This window comes from Zootoca vivipara, chromosome 13, assembly GCF_965207765.1.
Source record: "Zootoca vivipara chromosome 13, rZooViv2.hap1.1, whole genome shotgun sequence".
Taxonomy (NCBI): Eukaryota; Metazoa; Chordata; class Lepidosauria; order Squamata; family Lacertidae; genus Zootoca; species Zootoca vivipara.
The window spans coordinates 5,186,130-5,209,675 of NC_142596.1; the positions used below are offsets into that span (position 1 = coordinate 5,186,130).

Genomic DNA, 23,546 nt, shown 5'->3' on the forward strand with positions numbered 1-23,546 from the left:
AAAGGAAGAGTTATGCTTATTTCCATGCTGCTTGGAAAAAAGTCCAGAGCAAAGGCTGAGCCCAAGAAATCATTCCACCGCGATTCAAATGGAAAGGTCAATCAACACAATGCAGTCGCAGTGGCCTAGCATGGAGGGGGGCGCATGGCCACGGGCACATTTTTGGAGGGGTCGCAACAAGGTGCCCCCACGACCGGATCCCTCAATGAGGGAAGCATTGCCCAGCTTTCAGGGTTGGAAGGGGAGCAGGGCTGGCATCCGGCACTTCCCCACCTGGCTGACTGGAAGGGTGTCCTGGGTCTTGCTCATTTCTCCCTTCTTTCCTGCAATGGAAGAGCGACATGAGAATGCAAGAGGCAGGCCGCTTCCAATCAGCCTAATCCAGTTGAGAAGGGCGCCCGCCTCTCCATCGGCGTCCTCATGGTGCCCTCCAAGCCCTGGGCACTGGGAAGGCACGCTCTGCCGCTGTGCATTCAATACTGTTGCTGTAAGTAATGTGCCAAAGTAAAATGCTCTTAAGTGAATCCAGACTTTGCCTATGTTGGATATGAATTTGGCATATGATAAATGACTCTGTTTTATTGGGAAAATAGTAATGAGAATTAAAACAACAAATGCTGAAATGAATCCCACCTGGTCTGCATTTGATTGCACATCTGAAAGTGGTTTGGTCTGGCTTGGAGCCCAGCTCCATAGTTCAAAACATCACTGGACGCGGGGAAGGATGCAAGAATTTGTTATTCTATATTTCCTGGATCCTGCACTACTTTATAGTACAGAATAAATTGTTAACGGCCAAAATAATTTGCTTCCATCCTTGGTTTTCATCATTGCTCCACCTACTTGCCCTCAGTGTGGCCTTATTTCAGTTGCTGAGTTTTAGACTTTAAAAGTAATGGGTACGATCCACCAGGATGTGTCTCCCCCCCCCTTTCATTTCAATGGAGCTTGTGCAAAAGAGCATCCCAGTGAACAAAGCCCAAGATGGAGACAGTTCTGGACATTTTGGACCAAGCCTGAGGCATAAAATACAAATGGTGGTTAGTATATAATAATAAATTTAAAAATGAACACTTAGCTGCTTTTTAACTTGGCTCCAAAATCTGCTGAGGTAGGTTGTCTTGCTCTGCCTAATGGTAAGTGAAGCTTGTCAGGCAGCAGGAATAAAATTAAAAGACCCAAAAAAGAAAACAACAGAACACCACTAGTATTCACATACAGCTCCCAAGCTAAAGCAGTACAGCACATCATCAGAGATCTACAACCTCTCCTAGACAATGACAGTTCTCTTTCTCAAGCTCTGGGAGGGAGGCCTTTCATTGCCTACAGACAGCCACCCAATCTTAAACAACAACTTACCCACAATAATACCACCACCAGACTTAACATGGACGCTGGTACCAGAGCCTGCAATAAACCCAGATGCCAACTTTGCTGCCACATACACTCGGACAACACCATTACTGGCCCCAACAACATCAAACATACTATCTCAGGGCTATTTAATTGCTCATCTTCTAGCATGGTGTATGCCATCAACGGTGCCCTTCAGCTCTTTATATTGGACAAACAGGCCAAACCCTACGCCAAAGGATAAATGGACATAAATCTGACATCAGGAATCACAAGACAGAGAAACCAGTAGGAGAACACTTCACTCTCCCAGGACATTCTATACAAGATCTCAAAGTAGCTGTTTTATTACAGAAAAAATTCAGAAACGGACTGGAAAGAGAAGTTGCTGAATTGCAACTCATTACCAAGCTTAAAACCATGGAGAGACCTGGTCTGAATAAGGACATTGGATTCTTATCTCATTATACATGATAAAGCTTTCTTTAGCACCTCACCACTTGTTTTTTTCCTGTTTCAGTGTATCTGAAGAAGTGTGCATGCACACGAAAGCTCATATCTATGACAAACTTAGTTGGTTTCTAAGGTGCTACTGGAAGGATTTTTTTTTAATTTATTTTTTACTACGTCAGACCAACACGGCTACCTACCTGTAAGGAATAAAATGTGTATATACTCCATTCTTCCAACCTCTAGACATTGTTGGATGACAACCTCTATAATCCCTGACCTGCTTTCTAATGAGACTTGGAGCCTAACAGCAACTGGAGGGCCACAGGCTCCCCTCCCCTGCTTTAAATCACTTTTAATGATGGCTTAATAATAGCTGTCACTCCAGCTGTAACCCTCCAACATTTCTCAGATGAAAATAGAGACGTCCTACCATACCCTCCAATGAAAATAGGGATGTCCTAAGGAAAAGCGGGACATTCCAGGATCAAATCAGAAACCGGTATGGCTTCTGTAAATCCAGGACTGCCCCTGGAAAATAGGGACACTTGGAGGGTCTGAGCCTAATCTGCTTTACGGGGTTGTGAGGGTAAAAGGTGGATGAAGAATTGATCGGTTGAATTCCCATAGCACCATCCACACCTACATTTGCAGGGTGGGGGAAGCATTCTGTAACATTCTAAAAAGTTTCAGTTAAAAATAAAATTAAAAAATTCCTTCCAGTAGCACCTTAGAGACCAAATAAGTTTGCCATTGGTATGAGCTTTCGTGTGCATTCACACTTCTTCAGATACACTGAAACAGAAGTCACCAGACCCTTATATATAGGGAGAGGGTGAGGAGGAGTATTACTCAGAAGGGTGGTGGGAATGGGTGGTTGACTGATAGGTGTGGTAAACCTGTTGACGTCCCCATGGTCCAGAGAGCATGCCAGGCACTCCTGCCTTCCACTGCCTCCCAGTTTGGTCAGACTCCTGTTTGTAGCTTTGAGAACTGTTAACTACTGCAATTGGTATTACAGGAAAAAGCAAGGGGTGAGGTGGCTAAAAATAGCTTTATCATGTATAATGAGATAAAAATCCAATGTCTATTCAGACCAGGTATCTCCATGGTTTTAAGTTTGGTAATAAGTTGCAATTCAGCAACTTCTCTTTCCAGTCTATTTCTGAAATTCTTTTGTAATAAGAGCTACTTTGAGATCTTGTATAGAATGTCCTGGGAAACTGAAGTGTTCTCCTACTAGTTACAAATAAAAATCAGACATGATTTCAAAGCATTAATCCAACTAGATTTTTAAACATTAACCAAACAATAAGCCTGGGTGCCGCCGAAAGAAAGAAAGAAAGAAAGAAAGAAAGAAAGAAAGAAAGAAAGAAAGAAAGAAAGAAAGAGAAAGAAAGAAAGAAAAGTCACTGATGAATACAGAGGGGGTGGGCTGGCTGTTTGGCACAATGAGAATCAAATGTGACTCCGCAGGGATGAAAACAAGCCCCGCAAGACTCCGCTCGATGCGCTCGATGGGCTCCTGCGCTGTCTGATTGCGGGCGCCTACCTAGAAGCGGACGGCTCCGCTCGATGCCCTCTGGGGGCTCCTGCTCCTGCCTGGCGCATCTCCTAGCGACGCGGGCCTAGGCCTGAGACAGGAGGGAGTCGGGCGAGCGAGACAGCTCTTGGGCGGCCATGCTGCGAGGGCTGGCGGCAGCGCGGAGGGTCCTGCTACCCGTGAGGCGCCCGGGGAGCGGCGGCCATGGGGCGCGATGGAGTCCGCCCTCTCGCGGGAGCCGCTGGCGGCTGGGCGTGGGGCTCGGGCTGGCCCTGACGGCGGCGGCGGCGGTGGCGGCGGCGGGGAACGAGGAAGAGCGGGAGGGCCCTCCGCCCGATAAGGGCTTCGCCCGGGCCGTGGCCAGCAGCAGGGACCTTCTCCAGCGGCTGAAGGTGGGAAGGCGTGGAGGGGCTGAGTGCCATCGAGCATGTGCAAAGTTTATTCCTCCGCCGCCCGGTTTTGTTTTGTTCTTAAGGACCGAACGGCAAAGTTCTGACTTCGCATAGCATAAACTATGATAAAAAATTAGTCCTCTGTCTGCATGGGATGCCTTAAGTGTGCAGTACAAGTATATAGAATCACAGAATTCTAGAGTTGGAGGGGGAACCCAAGGCTCATCTAGTCCACCGCCGTGCAGTGCAGGAATCGCAGCAAAAGAATCTGGCAGAGGGGCATCCAACCTCTTTTAAAAACCTCCAGTAAAGGAGAATCCACCACCTTCTGAGGTAGTTCATTCCACTACTGAACAGCTCTTACAGTTATAAAGTTCTTCCTATGGTTTAGTCGGAATCTCCTTTCTTGGCCTTTGAATCCATTCAGGTTCAGGTTCCTACCGTGTTTCCCCTTTTTTAAGACACCGTCTTATAACTTTTTTCCCTCAAAAAAACACGCAGTGGCTTATTTTCAGGGGGTGTCTTTTTTTTAAAGTGCTGGTACAACTGGGACCCACTGGCTCAGGACGCTCGGTGCTCTCTTCTGCGCGCTGCTGGGCGCGTTGTTGGCGCTGCCAGTTCCGAGCGCCTGCAGGGTGGGGTGGGGTGGCAGTGCTTTAAACCCCCAACCCTGTAGAAAGCAATGGAAGTTATGGACCGTAACAATCCTTAAGAGGTGCAGGTCTTAAAAAACCCCTGGTATCACCCTTGAAGCACAGCCTTCCAAAGTCAGGGGGGAAGAGGTCTGTTTAGACAAAGGAAAGGATCGGGGGTGATTCTGCGCCCTGGGACCCACAGAACTATTTTAAAAATCCCAACCTGGGGGGGGGGGTCAAATAGTGAAGCCCCATAGCCCTGTAGCATAAAAAATCCAGGAATTGTAAAATTAACAACAATAATAGGGGGGGGGGCACTCTATCCAAAGAGTTAAGAAGGAATGGGAAAGTGTTGAGTTATATATGGAAAAATATGGAAAGGAAAGTTAAAGATAAAAAATAATAATTATCGCAAGGGAAAAAGTAACATCATAAAGGGTAATAATATTAAATATAAAATAGACAACACAACAGAAAAAGCAAGTATATGACTAAATGAGATCGCACAGGAGTGAGGGAAGTGGGGAGAGAGGGAGGGGGGTAAGGAATGGAAGGAGGCAATGGTTGGAGGAGGGTATAGGGGGGTGAATTAAAGGAAAATTAAGACTGAGAAGCGCATGGTTTTTGTTTTTTAAAGATGCAAAGGCTTGCAATCAGCCAAAGTATAGAGCCCAACTTCCAGGAGACTGCGATCTACTTGCGGATTTATAAACTGGAAGTGATCTACCCCCGTTTTATTGGTGTTCAGGTCAGAGTTGTTTTTAGAGAGAGGAAATATCCCATTTTTGAGGTTAAAGTAAAAGTTCCTGACCTTTTTTTATAATGAGGAAATGCTTCTAAAACTCCGTTCTTCATTCCACGAAGGGGAGAGGGGGTGGGGCCGGGTGCTCAAAGACAAAAGAAATGGAAAAGGAGATAGCGATCAACTGCAGCCTCCTGGGGATCGAGCATTCATGCAGCCGCCGGGAGAGGCAAGGGCTGCAGCCGAGTGCTGCTTCACAAACAAACGGGGGAAAGTGCTTAGAACCCAGAGAATCTGGCTGAAAAACACGAAGCAGCAACAGCAATTGCACACACACCATCCCAAGCCAGCACAGTAACCAAGTCCCAAAAGCAAGAAAGGACTCAGCAAACACTGCTGCGGCCGGCGTTGCTGCTGCTGACTCGGGGAGCTCAGTGCTCTATTCCGCACAGCGCCTATCACTATGGCTTATTTTCAGGGTACGGCTTATATTTCTCAAATGCTTAGAAATGCTGCTATGGCTTATTTTATGACTACGCCTTAAAAAGGGGGAAACACGGTACCCTCTGTTAGCAGCAGAAAACAAGCTTGCTCCATCTTCCAGCCTTTGAGATATTAGAAGATGGCTATCAGATCCCATCCCAGGCTAAACATCCCCAACTCATTCAAACTTTCCTCATAAGGCTTGGTTTCCACAGCTTTTATCATCTTGGTCACCCTCCTCTGCACATGTTCCAGCTTGTCAATATCCTTAAATTGTGGTGCCCAGAACTGTACACTTCTCCAGTTGAGGTCTGACCAAGGGGCCATTCCATTGTCATGGGTGGGACACTTGGACCATGTTTTTTGGTATTCACACATGTGTAAGAATGTAAATATACATAAAAATTAACAACCAAAATTTGAACTATGTTCTTAATAAGATACTGAACATTTTACTAATTTTTTATTATTTTTATGGATATTTTTGACAATTTTATTAAATGTTAAAGTATTGTCACGGGTGGGACAAAAAAAGGACATGGAGCTTGAGATAAGTTTGATTTATGGGAAAACTCATTGAGTTGGGAGGTGAATCAATTATAAACTCAGCATATCTGTTTAAATCAATGTTTATTGGTTACAACTATGCAATCAGAAATTTAGGTTAAGAAATTTAATGATACAAAATTAAGGAAAAAATGCTGTCACGGGTGGGACAATGAAATGTCACGGGTGGGACGCGTCTGGCATACACTCGATTTAACATACAATTAAGGTTGTTAAAAATGGAATAATTACAAAAAAACATTTTGCTATTACTATACTTACTATCTACCATAGCCTACAAAGTATAATGTTGTATTTACTAAAATTAAAATCTATTAAAAAATATTTTCTTCTAGTCCATCTCTGGGCCAATCAACCACTTTCAAACACATCTACATTTTCAGTAAATTCATAAAAAATGTTCCTTCTGACTCGTTTAACATAAGGTTGGGGTAAGATACTAAGAATATGTTCAAACTGCACATATGATATGTCTTTTTCATCAACTTGAAACAGCTTTCCAGAATTGTTAACTGCTCGCATACACATCACCTTGACTTCTCCATCATCTTCAACATTACTTTGGCATATTGCAGCATATCTATATTTAGTAGGCCTGGTTCTTTGTCTTTTTGTAGTTGTTTCAAATTCAACTAAAACATATGTCCCAATAGTCACTCCATCAACGAACGGCTTCACTCCAACCACCGGCACATCTGTTTCATTTGTACAACTTGCTACACCATCTTGTTTTTCTGTGTCACTATCAGAATCTCTGTAAACATCAGAAACTTTTAACTTGAACAGTTCTGTGAAGACTACGTGGGTGGACTTTTGAAAAGAAGGTCCATAAACTAAACTTCTTTTGTCTTTAGCTTTAAAAAAATGGTTGGACTATACGTTTGGAATCTTCCTCACCAAAGTCCAGCGCTCATCTAGCTTCGCCATATTTGCACTGATATCAGTAGGTGTTAAAAGGACAAACTTCACTCTCAGTACTGCTTTTTCAGCACATTTAACAAAATCTGAGGCTGAATTGATTACTACTCTCCTTTGTTTCACTGCATTCCAAACTGCTTGCTTAGTTAATCCACCAATCCCATCCATGGCACCCTTGCTGTGGGATGTAGCAAAAAAAAAAAACCCATTCCCCATCAACACCAAAGTCTTCAGGCATAAAACACAGATTGGACAGTGTGTACTTATTTTTGAACTGACCAGCACACCCGTCAGAAAAGATTTTGACCTTTGTCAGTCTGTTAAATTCTTTCTTAAGTTCTTCAATTATGGCTTTTAGGCATGCATATACTGAGTATTTGTCGTGGGTTAAGTGATCCGAAACCACGGCAAAAGAACGTACTTTGCCTTGAGTCCAAGCGCAACCAGTAAATACTGTGATTTGGTTGTGGGTCCAGTGTGCACTTTGGATTTCATCTTGCGATGTTGCCAAATAGTTTTCAGCAAAATCCACTTGAAGAATCACCTCATCATCAGCTGCTGTGTCCTTCATATTTTTGAAAGCTTTAGCTTGTAATCGCTTTACAAAGAAGTGCTTCTTAAATTTACTAAATTGATTTTGTAGCTCATTGACAGCTTCTTCTATGATTCCTTTTGCTTCAAAAACCTTAGGCCGGCTAGAACAGTCATCTTTCCATTGCTTCCAGAAAATCTCAGACGACATGTTTAAGTCTTCATCAATTAGGGTGTGCAAATTAAGTACACACTTTTTGCATTCACCATTCATGCATTTTTCATTTTCCAGATCACAACAAGTAAGGCTCAAAAGATCAGAATGTGTGGAAGGGAAAAAAATGTCTTTCCTACTTATGGCTTCAATTAGGAAATTGAAATTAGCGTGGTATTTGCAAACACAAACATTGTGTGGCATTTGAGAAGCTAAGTCAATATTTTTAGGCCTCAGTTCATAAAATTTTGATTTGCTGATTTCAACTGTTGGGTTATCAATCTTAAATAAGGCATAGGCCTCTTGGACTGTCATATTCATATGCCGCTTTTGGATTTTGATTCTTTTTCCACTTGTTGGATCTTTAATAGATTTGACATCCTTAATTCCTGGTGCCTGCCTGCTAATATCATCTGAATTATAAAACTCATGGACCTTTGAGATATTATCTTGTGAAATAATAGAACTTTTGGTGTTCTGTTTAGGGCTTTTATCAAATACTGTACAGTAGTGTTTTTGGCGCTTGAGGTGAACTCTCATACACAAGCTTTCGTAACACGGCTATTCTTTTCCGTGGACTTAATGGCAACATTCTTTTAACTTTGGTAACAGCCTTTCCAAGAGATTGTGGGCATTTGAATGACCCAATCTCTGGAATAGTAGTGTCGCTAATTGGCCTAGATTCTTTTTCTTTTATCTTTTGTCTGTACTTTATTTTGCGCTCAGTTTATTTCCGTCTGTATTCCATAAGTGATTTTGCAGACAAATTCTTTACCAACTTCATCTTTTCTCGCCTCTTCTTATCTCTGACCCTCTCCTTTTCTTTGAAGCTTTCACATTTGTTTTTATCTTGTTTTAGTTTTTCACGCAGCTTTCTCATACGTTCTGCAGATGTAGTCTTTCCCATTTTGTGTATTGATTCAAAGGTTATATTATCTGTATTACTGTATGTATTCGCATTAGGGTAAAGTAACGGTAACTGCCTTTATGTTCCAGAAGGAACAGCTACTATTGGTTCATTCAAGCAGCTGCATTTGGCTCCTTAGTCTTATTGGTTTCCACCAAAAGGCAGCTTTGTGATTGCTTGAGATTGTTCCCTCCAAAATGTATCCCTTTCTAGCTAGTTCCCCTCTCCTCAGTCCCTTAGTCTTGTTTGCCAGAATAAAGAATTGTTGCATGAGGAATCTGTCTCCTGTCTGCAAAGAGCTGAAATCACTTGCTGAAATCACTAACTCAAGCTACAACAGTAAAACAAGTTGAAAACTGTCACAGGTGGAACAGAAAAAGAATTATTAAAATTTCATGGTGTTTACATTAATTAACTGCATTTTTATTATTGATAGGTGTGTTATACTCTAATACATACTCCCACAATAAAACAAACATAACCTATAAATTAGTTTTATCACAATATAAACTTTTGTACCTTTTGCTGTCACGGGTGGGACACTGAAACAGCATCCCATTCAATAATAAAAATAAAATAGAAATAACTTACCTATTTAAAATTTTTCAAGTCCAATGTGTAGACAAAGTTCTTCACTTTAATAATATACCAACAATGACAACCACAATTTTTGTTTATCTTTAAAAAATAATGCCAACCTAAATGAACAAAATTAAGCTACACAATCAGAAAAGTGATACTGAAACTTCAAGCTCAAATTTCTCATGAAAAAAATAATTTCAAATTCTTTTTTCCTTTGGAATATTGAACTTTAATATGTTTAGTTAATGAAACTATAAGTAAAATAAGTATATTTTAAAAATAATTTTTTTCTTATCAGGCTCATTTTTCACGGAATGGCCCCAAGACAGAATAGAGCATCCTCATGAGAATATTCTGCTCACTTTGCATCTCCCAAATTCTGATTACAGTACTGTAGTCTATTTATTTCTAGACCACCTTTAATCTGAAGATTGCAGGGTTGTTTACAGCATACTTGTACTATAAACCCCTTGCAAGAAAAATAAATAAATCTTTTAAATCATATTGACGTTAAACTAAACTAGTACAGAGAAAAGGCCTCAAGATTCTGAAGCATATGCAGCACTGGTGCCTCCAAAGACCTGAGTCAATATATCTGAACTAACACAGAGAATAAAATTGTGATCCAGTTAGCAAAATTTTGGCTTGAGGAAGGAGGAAGAGGGTGGTTACTTCTCCACCTCCATTGATGTGGGGAAGGGTATGTGGCTTTAATGGAATTAAATGAGATTTAAATTGTTGGACCCAGGTGGCGCTGTGGTTAAACCACTGAGCCTAGGGCTTGCTGATCAGAAGGTTGGCGATTCGAATCCCTGTGACGGGGTGAGCTCCCGTTACTCGGTCCCAGCTCCTGCCAACCTAGCAGTTCGAAAGCACGTCAAAATGCAAGTAGATAAATACTGTAGGAACCGCTACAGCGGGGAGGTAAACGGCATTTCCATGTGCTGCTCTGGTTTGCCAGAAGCGGCTTTGTCATGCTGGCCACATGACCTGGAAGCTATACGCCGGCTCCCTCGGCCAATAATGCGAAATGAGCGCGCAACCCCAGAGTCGGTCACGACTGGACCTAATGGTCAGGGGTCCCTTTACCTTTTAAAATTGTTGGTGGGTTTTTTAAGACACACTTAGGATTGGAGCATCAGAAGGGGAATTCAGAAAGTCAAAGTTGTATTTTATTCCAATAGGATGAAGTGGGAGCTCCTGGAATAGTAGCTGGAGTTTCTGTAGATGGCAAAGAAATTTGGTTAGAAGGTAAGTGAGAATTAATGTATTTTTATTGTTTGTCAAAGACTTCTTGTTTGCGGGGGCAGGGGTTGTGTGTGTGTGTGTGTGTGTGTGTGTGTGTATATATATATAACATTTAAGATTTTCGTTCATTAATATAATTTCTATAACTCTTTTGAGGATGCAGGAGGGAGGAAAGCTATCCAAATAAAAATTTGAGGAGAAACATTGGTTTGTGATGGTTTGTGATGTAAGTCAGTAAGTCACAAACATAGGTTTGTGATGTAAGTCAGTAACGTTCACAGGATGGCTGGCTAGCCAGCTTCCTCATTGCTCTGGAGCAACAGTATTCTCCTGCCATGCCTGTCAGTTACAATTCCGCTATTATTTGGCTGCTAGCAAGAATAGGGTGGAATCGTGTGTATGCTTGTTGGTGGGTAATATCCTTTTAAGATGCCACACTGGTGAATTCCCCCCCCCTTTTGTTCTTGGGCCTTGTTTCCCCGTTTTGGGTTTCCCTCAATTCCCTAAGGCCTGGGGGTGGGGAGTGTTTTTAAAAGACCACTTTAACCAACGGTATGTTCTCGAAGCTACGAACATGAGTTTGACCAAACTGCGGGAGGCAGTGGAAGACAGGAGTGCCTGGCGTGCTCTGGTCCATGGGGTCACAAAGAGTCAGACACGACTAAACGGCTAAACAACAACAACAACATAATCATAGTACAAGGACTATGAAAATAGCATTTAAAATCCTGTGTTAGGAGTACACATAGCGGGAGCAGGATAGAAACAAGGATTTTCCCATGTGTGGCTTTTCCTGTCCTAGTGCTGTTGTGATGGAATAAGATCTGGCAAGGCTTCCAAAACTTTCTCTTCTGTCCACCCTTTCCAGCCCACTGCCTATTGTGTCCTGATTCCTTTAGCAACTTGGGCTCTTGCCTTCCCAGCTGTTTGGCACTACCTCTTCCTTTTCACAACAGCATGCAGCCTCCTCCTCTCTGAGCTTCTGAGACCAGTTCCTCCTTTGCTGAACTAGCTGCTTACTCTGCTCTTTGTTTCACCAGGCCTCAGCCTGCACCATCAACCCTTCCCTCCTGCGTTCCTGTATTTTGATTCACTGCTTTATCCTCTTTCTTCTTCCCCATTAGCTGTGGGTTTACCTTGCTCACCAAGACAAGCTTTGTAAACACTTGTGTGGCATCACAGCAACTTCTCCAGCGCCAGAAGCTTTTGCACAGCATCGCTTTGCACATTTAGCTATGAAAACCCTTTCAGAGGCGCTCACTCTGATGCAAAAAAGGAAGTGCTATATGCCCTCCTATTTCAGCTGGGTTACCCACACATTCACATCTGCTGTATTTGAATAATGAATATGATGCAAAATGTAGCCTATGGTGAGTGTCCAAGTTGTCTGTACTGAAATGAATGGGCGTGACTTTATGCCATTGCAGTTTCACCCAGTCACCTATTTTTCTCTGTGCCAGGAAAGGTTGTACCCCTTCTTAATAACTACTTCTCAAAACTAAGTTTAACTTATTCTTTCCATTTATGTGTTAATCCTTTTTTTAAAAAAATGCCTATGGTGCACATTAAATTAACTTCAGAATGAATTCAGGCAATAATTCCCAATATCCCCTGTCATGGACTACTTGAAATTCATGAGGATCTTGATGTATTATGTAATTTTTAAAAGATAGTTAAATAGATTTTATAGTTAAATGTAAAGATAGTTATTTTTAAAAAAAATAGTTGAATGCAAGCAGCCAGGATTAGATTATTGTTTTAGCAATTGTAATGTGCTGTGTTGTTGTTTAGTCGTTTAGTCATGTCCAATTCTTCATGACCCCATGGACCAGAGCACGCCAGGCATTCCTGTCTTCCACTGCCTCCCGCAGTTTGGTTCAGACTCATATTGGTGGCTTCGAGAACACTGTCCAACCATCTTGTCCTCTGTCGTCCCCTTCTCCTAGTGCCCTCAATCTTTCCCGACATCAGGGTCTTTTCCAGAGAGTCTTCTCTTCTCATGAGGTGGCCAAAGTATTGGAGCCTCAGCTTCACGATCTGTCCTTCCAGTGAGCACTCAGGGCTGATTTCCTTCAGAATGGATAGGTTTGATCTTCTTGCAGTCCATGGGACTCGCAAGAGTCTCCTCCAGCACCATAATTCAAAAGCATCAATTCTTCAGCAATCAGCCTTCTTTATGGTCCAGCTTTCACTTCCATACATCACTACTGGGAAAACCATAGCTTTAACTATACGGACATTAGTTGGCAAGGTGATGTCTCTGCTTTTTAAGATGCTGTCTAGGTTTGTCATTGCTTTTCTCCCAAGAAGCAGGTGTCTTTTAATTTCGTGACTGCTGTCATCATCTGCAGTGATCATGGAACCCAAGAAAGTAAAATCTCTCTCTGCCTCCATTTCTTCCCCTTCTATTTGCGAGGAGGTGATGGGACCAGTGGCCAGGATCTTAGTTTTTTTGATTTTGAGCTCCAGACCATATTTTGCACTCTCCTCTTTCACCCTCATTAAAAGGTTCTTTAATTCCTCCTCACTGGGGGAAGTAATGTGCTTTAAAGATATGGTGTGTACGCAGCCTCAAAGAACTTGATCTTTTGGTTTTCAAAGAGCCTGAGGCATTCCAGTGTACAAAACACCACTTGACAGTAATCTGCTTATTCCCTTAAAGGAATGGGTTATGCTGACGTGGAGAACCGTGTGCTCTGCAAGCCAGAGACCGTCCTGCGAATTGCAAGCATTAGCAAACCTCTGACTATGGTTGCTGTTGCAAAGTTGTGGGAGGAAGGAAAGCTGGATTTAGATGCTCCAGTGCAGAAGTATGTTCCAGAATTTCCTGAAAAAGAATATGAAGGTGAAAAGGTAAATGAGGCCATTCACCAGCGTTAAGTGGTGGTCTGATGGAATTTCTTGGATATCCAGTCATCTGTAACATGTTTAATAGTGACTAACACACAATAACTCTTGTTAAGAATGAAGGACATGTAATAGGAATATAGCTTTCTTTATTGGGATGGGGGACATCCCTCTGTTGTCCTGCTTCCTTTAGCAAGGCTAGTTAAGTGTCAGCAAATTAATGGATTATCATTGACAAGTCCCCACACCCCACCCCAAATGTTGGAAAGTTTTTGTTGATGATAGCATGTGATAGTACTCCACAGTGTACTTGAGCTGATGTCTTTTTAAAATGTAGGTCACCATTACAACAAGACTGCTCACTTCACAGTTAAGTGGGATTCGCCATTATGAGAAAGATATTGCCAAAGTAAAGGAAGAGAAGGAAAAGGCCAACAGAACCCTGAAGGCTGCAAAAGATATCACAACATCCGACAGAGAGAAAGAAGACAAAGTCTCTGAAAAGGCTGACTTTGCTAAAGCCAAGCCGGAACACGGAGGCAAACATTCCAAAAGTGAAAAGAAAAAAGCAGAGTTTGAACATCAAGAATATTATTTGAAAGAAAAATTTGATAATGTGATTGATTCCCTGAACTTATTTAAAAACGATCCTTTGTTCTTTAAACCAGGTGAGTTGTACATTTAATCCAAACTGCTTAGTACAGCTGTGTTGTCACTATGCCTTATGGAAGCTCGCATAACTTGGTTGTTTCAACATTACTTTTTCATTGAGCAAAAGGTTTGACTATCTTTGCCTACTCCATTTTCATTTTGAAGTAGGTCTTTATTTCTATACTCTTCCTCTCTTAAGTTTGGTATCTTCCACTTATTTGCATGAAAGATATCTATATCTATGTCTGTTCTGTGGGAATCTGAAGAGGAGGAAGTAAGGCCCCATTCTTTCATGCAGAGGGTCTCTGTTTAGATTCTTACCATTTTCTGGTGTGGTTGATAAAGACACTGGAGAGCTGCTGCCAGTCAGTGTGGACACTCTGGATCTAGATGACTCTGTATAAGGTAAGCTTCCTATGTTCCAAAGAGTGAGTATACAGTTGCAATCAAAATTATTCAACCCCCATTGCAAATTGGTTTATTATCAAAATTTACAGACCTTCAGCTGTTTGCAATGAGCAAATCAAACAAATGGATGCTCAACACAACGGATGTTTCAAGTGGTCTCCCCAAATTGAGCTGAAACTGCAACTTATACTGGCTTCTTCAGTCTCACTATTATTAAACCCCCTGAATAGAATCCCTCACAATAGCACAAATACCAGGTGTTCCAGCTCAAGCATACCTGTTAGCTCAAGAGAATGGTCCAAGAAGGTAAGGGAAGAGATCATCGCCCTTGACAACCTAGCAGGATACAAGAAGATATTGAAGGCACTGAATATTCCTAGAAACACCCTTGGAAACATATTTTGCAAGTTCAAAGTTAAAGAAACAGTGGTTACACTAACCTGGACAGGGCAAAAAAAAGGCACCAGCCAGATTTCTGAGAAGGCAGGCTGGGAAAAATCTTGAGCGACTGCAAAAGAGCTGCAGCAAGACTTGGTGGCAGCAGGCACTGAGGTTTCAGTGAGCACAGTAAGACACATACTAAATGCAGAAGGATTCCATCCCAGAACTCCCAAGACGTAAAGGTAAAGGTAAATGTACTCCTGACGGTTAGGTCCAGTCGCAGACGACTCTGGGTTTGTGGCACTCATTTCGCTTTACTGGCCGAGGGAGCCGGCGTACAGCTCCCGGGTCATGTGGCCAGCATGACTAAGCCGCTTCTGGCGAGCCAGATCAGCTCATGGAAACGCCGTTTACCTTTCCGCCAGAGCGGTACCTATTTATCTACTTGCACTTTGACGTGCTTTCGAACTGCTAGGTTGGCAGGAGTAGGGACCGAGCAACGGGAGCTCACCCCGTTGCGGGGATTCGAACCGCTGACCTTCTGATCGGCAAGCCCTAGGCTCTGTGGTTTAACCCACAGCGCCACCCGCTGTGTACACCACTACAAAACCAAAAGCACAAGAACAGTCGGCTCCAGTACAGTGGTACCTTGGGTTACAAACAGCCTATTTAACTAACATTTTGGATTACGGCCACTTCAAACCCGGAAATGAGTGTTCCGGGTTGCATGGGTGTTTTTGGGTTTTTTTTGTATACGAATGGACGTTCTGGGGTACCACCACGTTTCCCCGTCCTCCGAGGCTTCTCTTTTCTTTCTCCATGAGCCTGGGCAGCCCTGTGAGTTGCTGGTTCTTCGATGGCGATGGGAAAGTGGTGCACGGTGGGTCAGGCATGGAAGGCGGAGGAGGAGGGCTGAGAGCGGTGGTGGAGAGGCTCAGGGCACGGTGTAAGCGGCCTCGCTCCTCTCGCCATCACACAAAGGAGCTTTGTTGTGCTTCAATAGGCAGTACAATGCCTCCCTTCCCATCGGAGCAGCACCGATCCTATTTCTACTTGTGTGTAAGCAGGAGGGATCGTAGGAGTTGGGATCGGGGCTGAAGTCTCCCTTGCACCACCTGAAGGCAGCCAGGCGCTCCCCAGCAAACCAACTGGAAATGAATCAAAATCACGGGAAAACAAAAAACAGCACTGACCCTAATCCTAATTTTTCATCGTCTGGAACGGATTGATCCATTTTCCATTACTTTCTGTGGGAACGCACACCTTGGTTTAAGACTGGACTTCCAAAATGGATTAAGTTTGTAAACCAAGGTACCACTGTATGCTCAAAATCATATAAATAAGCCACAGAAGTTTCGGGATTCTGTTCTGTAGAGCAATGAAACAAAATTGGAACTTTTGGCCCCATGGATCAGCACTATATCTGGAGGAGGAAGAATGAAGTATACGCTGAGAAGAACACTCTGCCTACAGTGAAGCATGGTGGTGGCTCGGTGATGCTCTGGGGCTGCTTTGCATCCTCTGGCACTGGAAGCTTGCAGCGTGTGGATAGATTCACTGAAGTATCAGGAAATCCTAGGAGGAAGCTGACGCATGGACGTCACTGGACAATGATCCCAAGCATACCTCGAATTCCACCAAGGCTTGATTGCAGAAGTAGTTCTGGAAAGTTCTACAGCGGCCATCACAGTTACCTGACTTGAACCCCATAGAAAATTTCTGGTGGGATTTGAAGGAGGCGGTTGCAGCACGCAAATCCAAGATTACTACTGAAGTGGAGGCCATTGCTTCTGAGGAATGGGCTAAGATTCCTCAGGAATGCTGCCGGAAGCTGTTGTTTGGCTATGCATCTCTTTTGCAGGAGGTCATAACAGCAAAAGGCTGCTCCACTGAGTACTAAAGATGCTTGCCATGAAGGGGTTGAATAACAGTGAGACTGGAGAAGTCATAAGTTGCAATTTCAGCTGAATTTGGGGAAACCACTTGAAGCATCTGTTGTGTTGAGCTATTTCAATTGCTTTTGTTTGGTTTGCTCATTGCAAACAGCTGAAAGTCTGTAAATTTTAATAATAAATCTGATTTCCAATGGGGGTTGAATAATTTTGATAGCAACAGTATTTCAAATATGTAAATCTCAGAAATTTTTAATATTAAGTTTAAAAGTATGAGAAAGAGACCAGCTTGTTATATTGAGAGGTGTTTATGTAAGTCCTACACTTTTATGTTCTGAAAGAGTTACCTTTATACAGTTTAAGACCTAGAGTTAACATAATAAAGTACATTTTTTTCAACTCTCACATCATCTCAATCTAAGTAGATCCCTCTTTAGGGGACTAAGCACCACTGGTGTGTAAAATGCTCACAGCATAAACTGTGTAAAATGTACCTTTCTTCATCCCTTCAAGGTAGCCAGTTTTTGTATTCAACTCATGGATTTACTCTTCTGAGTGCTGTTGTAGAGAGAGCCTCGGGTCAGAAATTCACAGACTACATGCTGAAAATATTTAGTGACCTGGATATGTTGGCAACAGGACTGGATGAGAATGAGCCCCTTATATACAACAGAGCGAGGTAAACTTCCACGCAGTCATGTCCCGTAGGCTTGTAACAACTGCTGTTCATTTGTTTTGGCTTAATAAAATGTGTTCTTTGGAGTATCCACAGCAGTCTGGGTTCCACTTAGACTGACAGAAGCACTCGTGTATCTTTATATGGCATGTCTCCTCTGCAACAGCCTTATTTTCTCATTCACAACTGAGCAGTTATTGGCTCCGTTGGAGTTCTGCATAGCTCAGTTTTCCCCTGCCTTGTGCCACCCAGATGTTTGGGATTACAACTCCCAGCAGCACAACCATACTAAAGGACCTCTGGATGGAAGTCCAGTCGAAATCGACTATGGGGTGCAGCGCCCATCTCCGCTTTCATGCCGAGGGAGCCGGCGTTTGTCTGCAGACTGCTTTCCGCGGCAGGTGGCCAGCATGTCTGAACTGCTTCTGGCACAGTGGGACACTGTTATGGCCAGAGTGCACGGAAACACCGTTTACTCCCCGTACCATATGGCCATGCTGTTGGGGGCTGATGGGAGCTGTAGTCCAGAGCTACAGGCCACCAGGTTGGGGAAGGCTGCTTTAGAACAAGATGAAGAATTAGTAGTTGGTGCAGGTAAGACACTGCCAATTCTTAAAATTTAGTTAAATATTGAGTTAAATTCTGTAAAAACACTTTAAAGTTTGGGATAGCCCAGATGAATGGTTCCCAATAGTTCCCATGCCTCAGCTACCCTTCTCTCCTCCCCCCCCCACCTCCATAGTGCCCATTTAATGCTAGCCATTCAATGATCCCCAGATGAGCAGGAGTTTTAATTACAGGTACAAATTATTAAGAGATCAAAAGCAGTATGTTGTGTTAATCGACTGCTTAGAAAGAAACTCCCTCCCCCCTCACAAAAAGTAAAAATGGCACAGCTATCGCATTTAGAAAGTTTGGGCAATTCCCCAGGGACACGTCACACGGAACATTTTAATTGTGGGTGTTTAGTGTTAAGAAGCTAATATTTTGGGAAAATTGTAAGGGACAGTGACTTGGGGAAAATGGACAAGCCCTTAATTTTTATAAATGAAAATAAATCATATGTGGCCGTTCACATTATTCCAAGCAAAATTAAGGGGAACTGAGAAGCTTAATGTAATGCTTCAGCATGTCTGGGAGTGATGTTCTAAAATCAGAGTTCACTGCCACCTTGTGGTTCTCTTTGTATTTACATAATCCAAAGCTGTGAAATGATAGTTTCACAGATTGAGGTTGAATCCTGACAAGACAGAAGTACTGTTCGTGGGGGACAGGAGGCGGGCAGGTGTGGAGGATTCCCTGGTTCTGAATGGGGTAACTGTGCCCCTGAAGGACCAGGTGCGCAGCCTGGGAGTCATTTTGGACTCACAGCTGTCCATGGAGGCGCAGGTCAATTCTGTGTCCATCAGCTCCATCTGATATGCAGGCTGAGACCCTACCTGCCTGCAGACTGTCTAGCCAGAGTGGTGCATGCTCTAGTTATCTCCCGCTTGGACTACTGCAATGCGCTCTACGTGGGGCTACCTTTGAAGGTGACTCGGAAACTACAACTAATCCAGAATGCGGCAGCTAGACTGGTGACTGGGAGCAGCCGCCGAGACCACATAACACCGGTCTTGAAAGATCTACATTGGCTCCCAGTATGTTTCCGAGCACAATTCAAAGTGTTGGTGCTGACCTTTAAAGCCCTAAATGGCCTCGGTCCAGTATACCTGAAGGAGCGTCTCCACCTCCATCATTCTGCCCGGACACTGAGGTCCAGCACCGAGGGCCTTCTGGCGGTTCCCTCGTTGCGAGAAGCCAAGTTGCAGGGAACTAGGCCTTCTCGGTGGTGGCTCCTGCCCTGTGGAACGCCCTCCCAACAGATGTCAAAGAGGAAAACAACTACCAGACTTTTAGAAGACATCTGAAGGCAGCCCTGTTCAGGGAGGCTTTTAATGTTTAATAGATTACTGTGTTTTATTTTTCTGTTGGAAGCCGCCCAGAGTGGCTGGGGAAACCCAGCCAGATGGGTGGGGTATAAATATATTATTATTATTATTATTATTATTATTATTATTATTATTATTATACTGTACGTACATTTTTGTAGTCATACCTTTTTCAAAGAGCCATGTATAAGAAGCAGAGTGAGTTTTGGTCTAGATCTAAGATCATAATACAGCCAAGTTAACAGTGCTTAAATTTGTTCATACCTACAGTTTCACAGCCCTCGAAATGCTCCAGTTTCTTAGAGTTTCCATGGCTGGCAAGCTGTTTACTGGCATTTTTGCTGTGTGTCTTTTAATTCAGAAAGCTGTGAGTTACCTAGCGTCCTCACCTAGATCTCAAATTTGAAGGGACCGAGTTCTGAGGCATCTTCATTACTTTACAGTGAAGTAGGACTGGCCTTGAATGCATACAAGACCTTTACTGCTCAAGAGGCTCATCAGTGAGTGTACTTGGAGGTCTAGCCCTCATCAGTACAATGATGTGGCTAGAGTACTGATAGCCTTGTTTCCTTTCTGCTGTTCTGGTTCAACTTGTCCTCTTACCTTTCATAGTAAAGCAACTCCATGCTGAGATGTGGAACCAAGCAGTGGTGACTCCATAAATAGCTGAGTGGTGCTTGTTAATTGGGCAAAGCTTCCCCATTTGGGAAAAAAATCACATTGCACTGGTTATCACAGGCATAAGCAAACTCAGCCCTCCAGGTGTTTTGGGACTACAACTCCCATCATCCCTGACCACTGGTCCTGTTAGCTAGGGATGATGGGAGTTGTAGTCCCAAAATATCTGGAGGGCCGAGTTTGCCTATGCCTGGGTTATCACCATCTTTTGCTTTCTTCTTGCGTGCAATTTCTGAAGTTTGCCTGCGGCACATTTGAATAAAATAGTTGCTTCCTTTTCTTTGTGGATGACCATCCTTCTTGCTTTCCCCTCCAGGAACTACATTCACAACAAAAAAGGCCGCCTGGTCAATGCACCCTATGTGGACAACTCCTACAAGTGGGCTGGCGGTGGCTTCCTCTCCACAGTGAGCGACCTCCTTAAATTTGGCAACGCTATGCTGTATGGCTATCAACTTGGACAGCTGGAAAACCTCGCTGCTGGACTCCTTCCTGGCTATCTCAAACCTGGCACCGTAGCAATGATGTGGAGGGCAGCTCCAAACGCAAAAGCGTCTGGGGACAAAGATGTTAAATATGGGATGGCGTGGTTTGTGGTGGAGGATAAACAGGAATATGGCTTCTGCAGGCGGCAGCGACGCTATGCCTTCCACACGGGTGGGGCAGTGGGTGCAAGCAGCATCCTGCTTATTCTCCCTGAAGAGCCAGACTCTGAAGCTTCAAACAGTGACCCACTGGTGCCACCCAAGGGTGTGGTGGTCACAATTATTTGTAATATGCAGTCCGTTTCCCTTAACAGCACTGCCTTAAAGATTGCAATGGAATTTGAACAGGATAAGTTGGCACAGCACACTGTTAAAAGCAGCTTCTTACAGGATTAATCAAGCTATATATACTGACGTGTCTGTGGCACTGAAAGCAGCATATTGCAAAGCCATGTCCCCATTCTATGTTGGTTGTGCTGCATTCAAACTCGCTACTCAGGGAAGCGGCCATGTGGGTCAAGCAAACCCTCGTTAAAGGTATTTCTCGGGTGTAAGTTGCCAAAAGTGTGAGCAGTGGTAACTTTTGCCACCTAAAGCCAAATCTAGTTGCCAATCACATCATTTCACTTCTTCATTCTCTGATCCTTATTGAGAAATTGACTTTTAACTTTCACTGTTGCATTTGAAAGATTGACAGGAGTAGGGCTGGGCGATGCCAGCTTTTCAACATTGTGATATACCAGCCAAACATCCCGATCTGACGATACACCTATGATGTTGAAACAGAGGGAGGAACAAGGAGCCGAGGCCAATGCAGCTTGTTCTTCTTGCCAGACACTGGGGATGGAGGGAGTCAGCCAGACGGTGGTAGCCAAGTGCAGAGTCTGTCAGGATCCGTGCGTTTGCCTGCCTTTGCCTTCGCCCTAGCGAGTAGTCACACTGTGTCTTTCCTCCCAGGGTGAAAGACCACTCCAGGAGGAAAGACACACCCCACCCTCCTGGGGGAAGGCAGCCAGGCCGTAGCCAAGCGCACAGAGCCTGTCAGACTCCTTGCATTTGTCTGCCTTCCCCACCACCCCAGCGAGTGTGCCGAGTCTTTGGGTGACCGACCACCCCTGGAGGAAAGATGCAGCTCACCCTCCCAGACGAAGGCAGCCAGGTGACAGTAGCCAGGCGCCCAGAGCCTGTGAGGCTCCATTCACAAGGCTGCCTCTGCCTTCAGCCAGAGCACAGTGGCAGTTTCACCCAGCGGTATATTGCAAGTGAAACCACCGCTGCTCCCGAGTCGCTCCGCCTCCAGCACCTGGCTGCAGCTTGTTTCTCCCTCGGCACGCTGGGCACTGGTGGCAGGGGGACTTGGGAGCGGCAGAATATACTACCTGATGAAACTGCTATTGCAGCCTGGCCCTCATATTGGCCCTGGGCGATGTATTGATACATCACCTAGGCCTTGACAGGAGTGGTGAAAACCCAGGGGATGACTGCCACAGGCACCGCTTGACTCAAGAACAGTTGTGCCATGACAGTAGGAGAGCAACAGAGGTCCATTAATCATGCAGGGTTTTTGGTTCTGCTATGCCTGCTTGTGGGTGCCAGCTCTCAATAACGGACAGAGAAAGGCAGCAGGGACTGAGCTAAGAGCAACAATTCCCACCAGCCCCTTAGGGACAGTCAAAGGACAAGGGTGAGCTAACCTTCCCCTTCTAACTGGGACAGTTAGCAGGGCTCAACCCTCCACTTCAGTAACATTGCTACAAAATACAGAAAGGTACTAAATCGTGCAGTTACGGTGGAACTGAGTTTACAAGAGACTCAGTTTTATTGTCAGGTGCTGCTGGTATTTTGCTTTTAAGAGTTTAAGAACTTGCCCACCCAGTAATATTTTCCTAGACTTGAAGGTAGTTGGGGTGGGGTGGAATTTTGATGTCATGTTTGCCTCACAATAGCAGAATTGTAGTTTGTTTCGGTTATGCAAGGTCACAATAGGCTGCCAATGTTGCTCCCTGCAACACTTTACTGCGTGTAGTATTTGTGAAGAGTAAGAAACAGCCATTTGAAAGCTTTAAGAGAAGTTTACATCTATTTAAGCTTCACTCCTATGTGCATCTACTTGGGAGTAAGCCCTGTTGACTAAATGAGGACTTGCTCCCTAGTGAATATGCATAGATTGAGGCTGAATCCGACATTTTTTCTTTTTACTTGCTCTTCTCTAGAAAGCATATCCAAGATGGCCCATTGTTGTTGTTTTATTAGCCTAGAATTCCTCTGAGAGCCTGTGGTGCACCATCTTCTTCACTTTTTTAGTCATACCTGCTAGTAAGAGTGGAGTGCTGGGGCTGATGGGAATTGTAGTACAAAACTTCAGGAGTATGAGGTTCAGGAGGGCTGGCCTAGGTGCTAAATGATTGATCTGTCACAATGATCCTTATATAAATCATGTGAAATGTTTCTTTGTCTCCTGCCCCTGCCTTTTCTCCAGCGATCTGAAATTTGGTTGAACTAATTATGCTTATGTAAAATGCCTATTTGGATCCTTTTATTATTGACTAGCCTTTTTGTATGCCTTAACCAATAAATACTTTATGTCGTTGACTAAGTTCAAGTGGCTATGGGTGCTACGTCATGTTCAGTTGCATTTGCCCCCTTTTTGGCAAGAGGTGTAAATTCTGGAATCTGGGACAACAGCTGTCTTGCTTCCTTGTAGTTTTAAGAAGTGTAGAGCAACATTTGTAAAAACTGCATGGGGATGAGAGAGGTATAGAAAGGGGGGAAAGTAAGACATTTGGGGGGGGGGAGTTCCTTAACTGGAAGCTTCTTTAAGAAGACCCCCCATCCACTGTTAGTCACAAGAGTGTGTCATCTTGCAACTTTTGGAATAGCCCCTAAAGAAGCACAAAGTTTCATTGTTGGGGCTAAACCTACACGAATTGGTTCACAAATGAATGTGTGACTACAATTTATACATTTACCTAAATTAACAGTTCCCTGGATAAAGCAAGACAGGTTAACTTTTAAAGAAGTGCAGTAAGGCA

General features: G+C 43.7%; 1 protein-coding gene across 1 annotated transcript; it reads left to right on the plus strand.

Moving 5' to 3' along the window:
* The first annotated feature begins 3,370 nt into the window (after positions 1 to 3,370).
* Positions 3,371 to 23,110, plus strand: LACTB (lactamase beta). The gene is made up of 6 exons (XM_035130493.3): positions 3,371 to 3,738; positions 10,502 to 10,568; positions 13,228 to 13,418; positions 13,750 to 14,080; positions 17,258 to 17,423; positions 20,346 to 23,110. Exons 1-6 carry the CDS (start codon positions 3,484 to 3,486, stop codon positions 20,908 to 20,910), a joined length of 1,575 nt encoding a protein of 524 aa, XP_034986384.2. The 5' UTR covers positions 3,371 to 3,483; the 3' UTR covers positions 20,911 to 23,110.
* Positions 23,111 to 23,546: the final 436 nt, after the last annotated feature.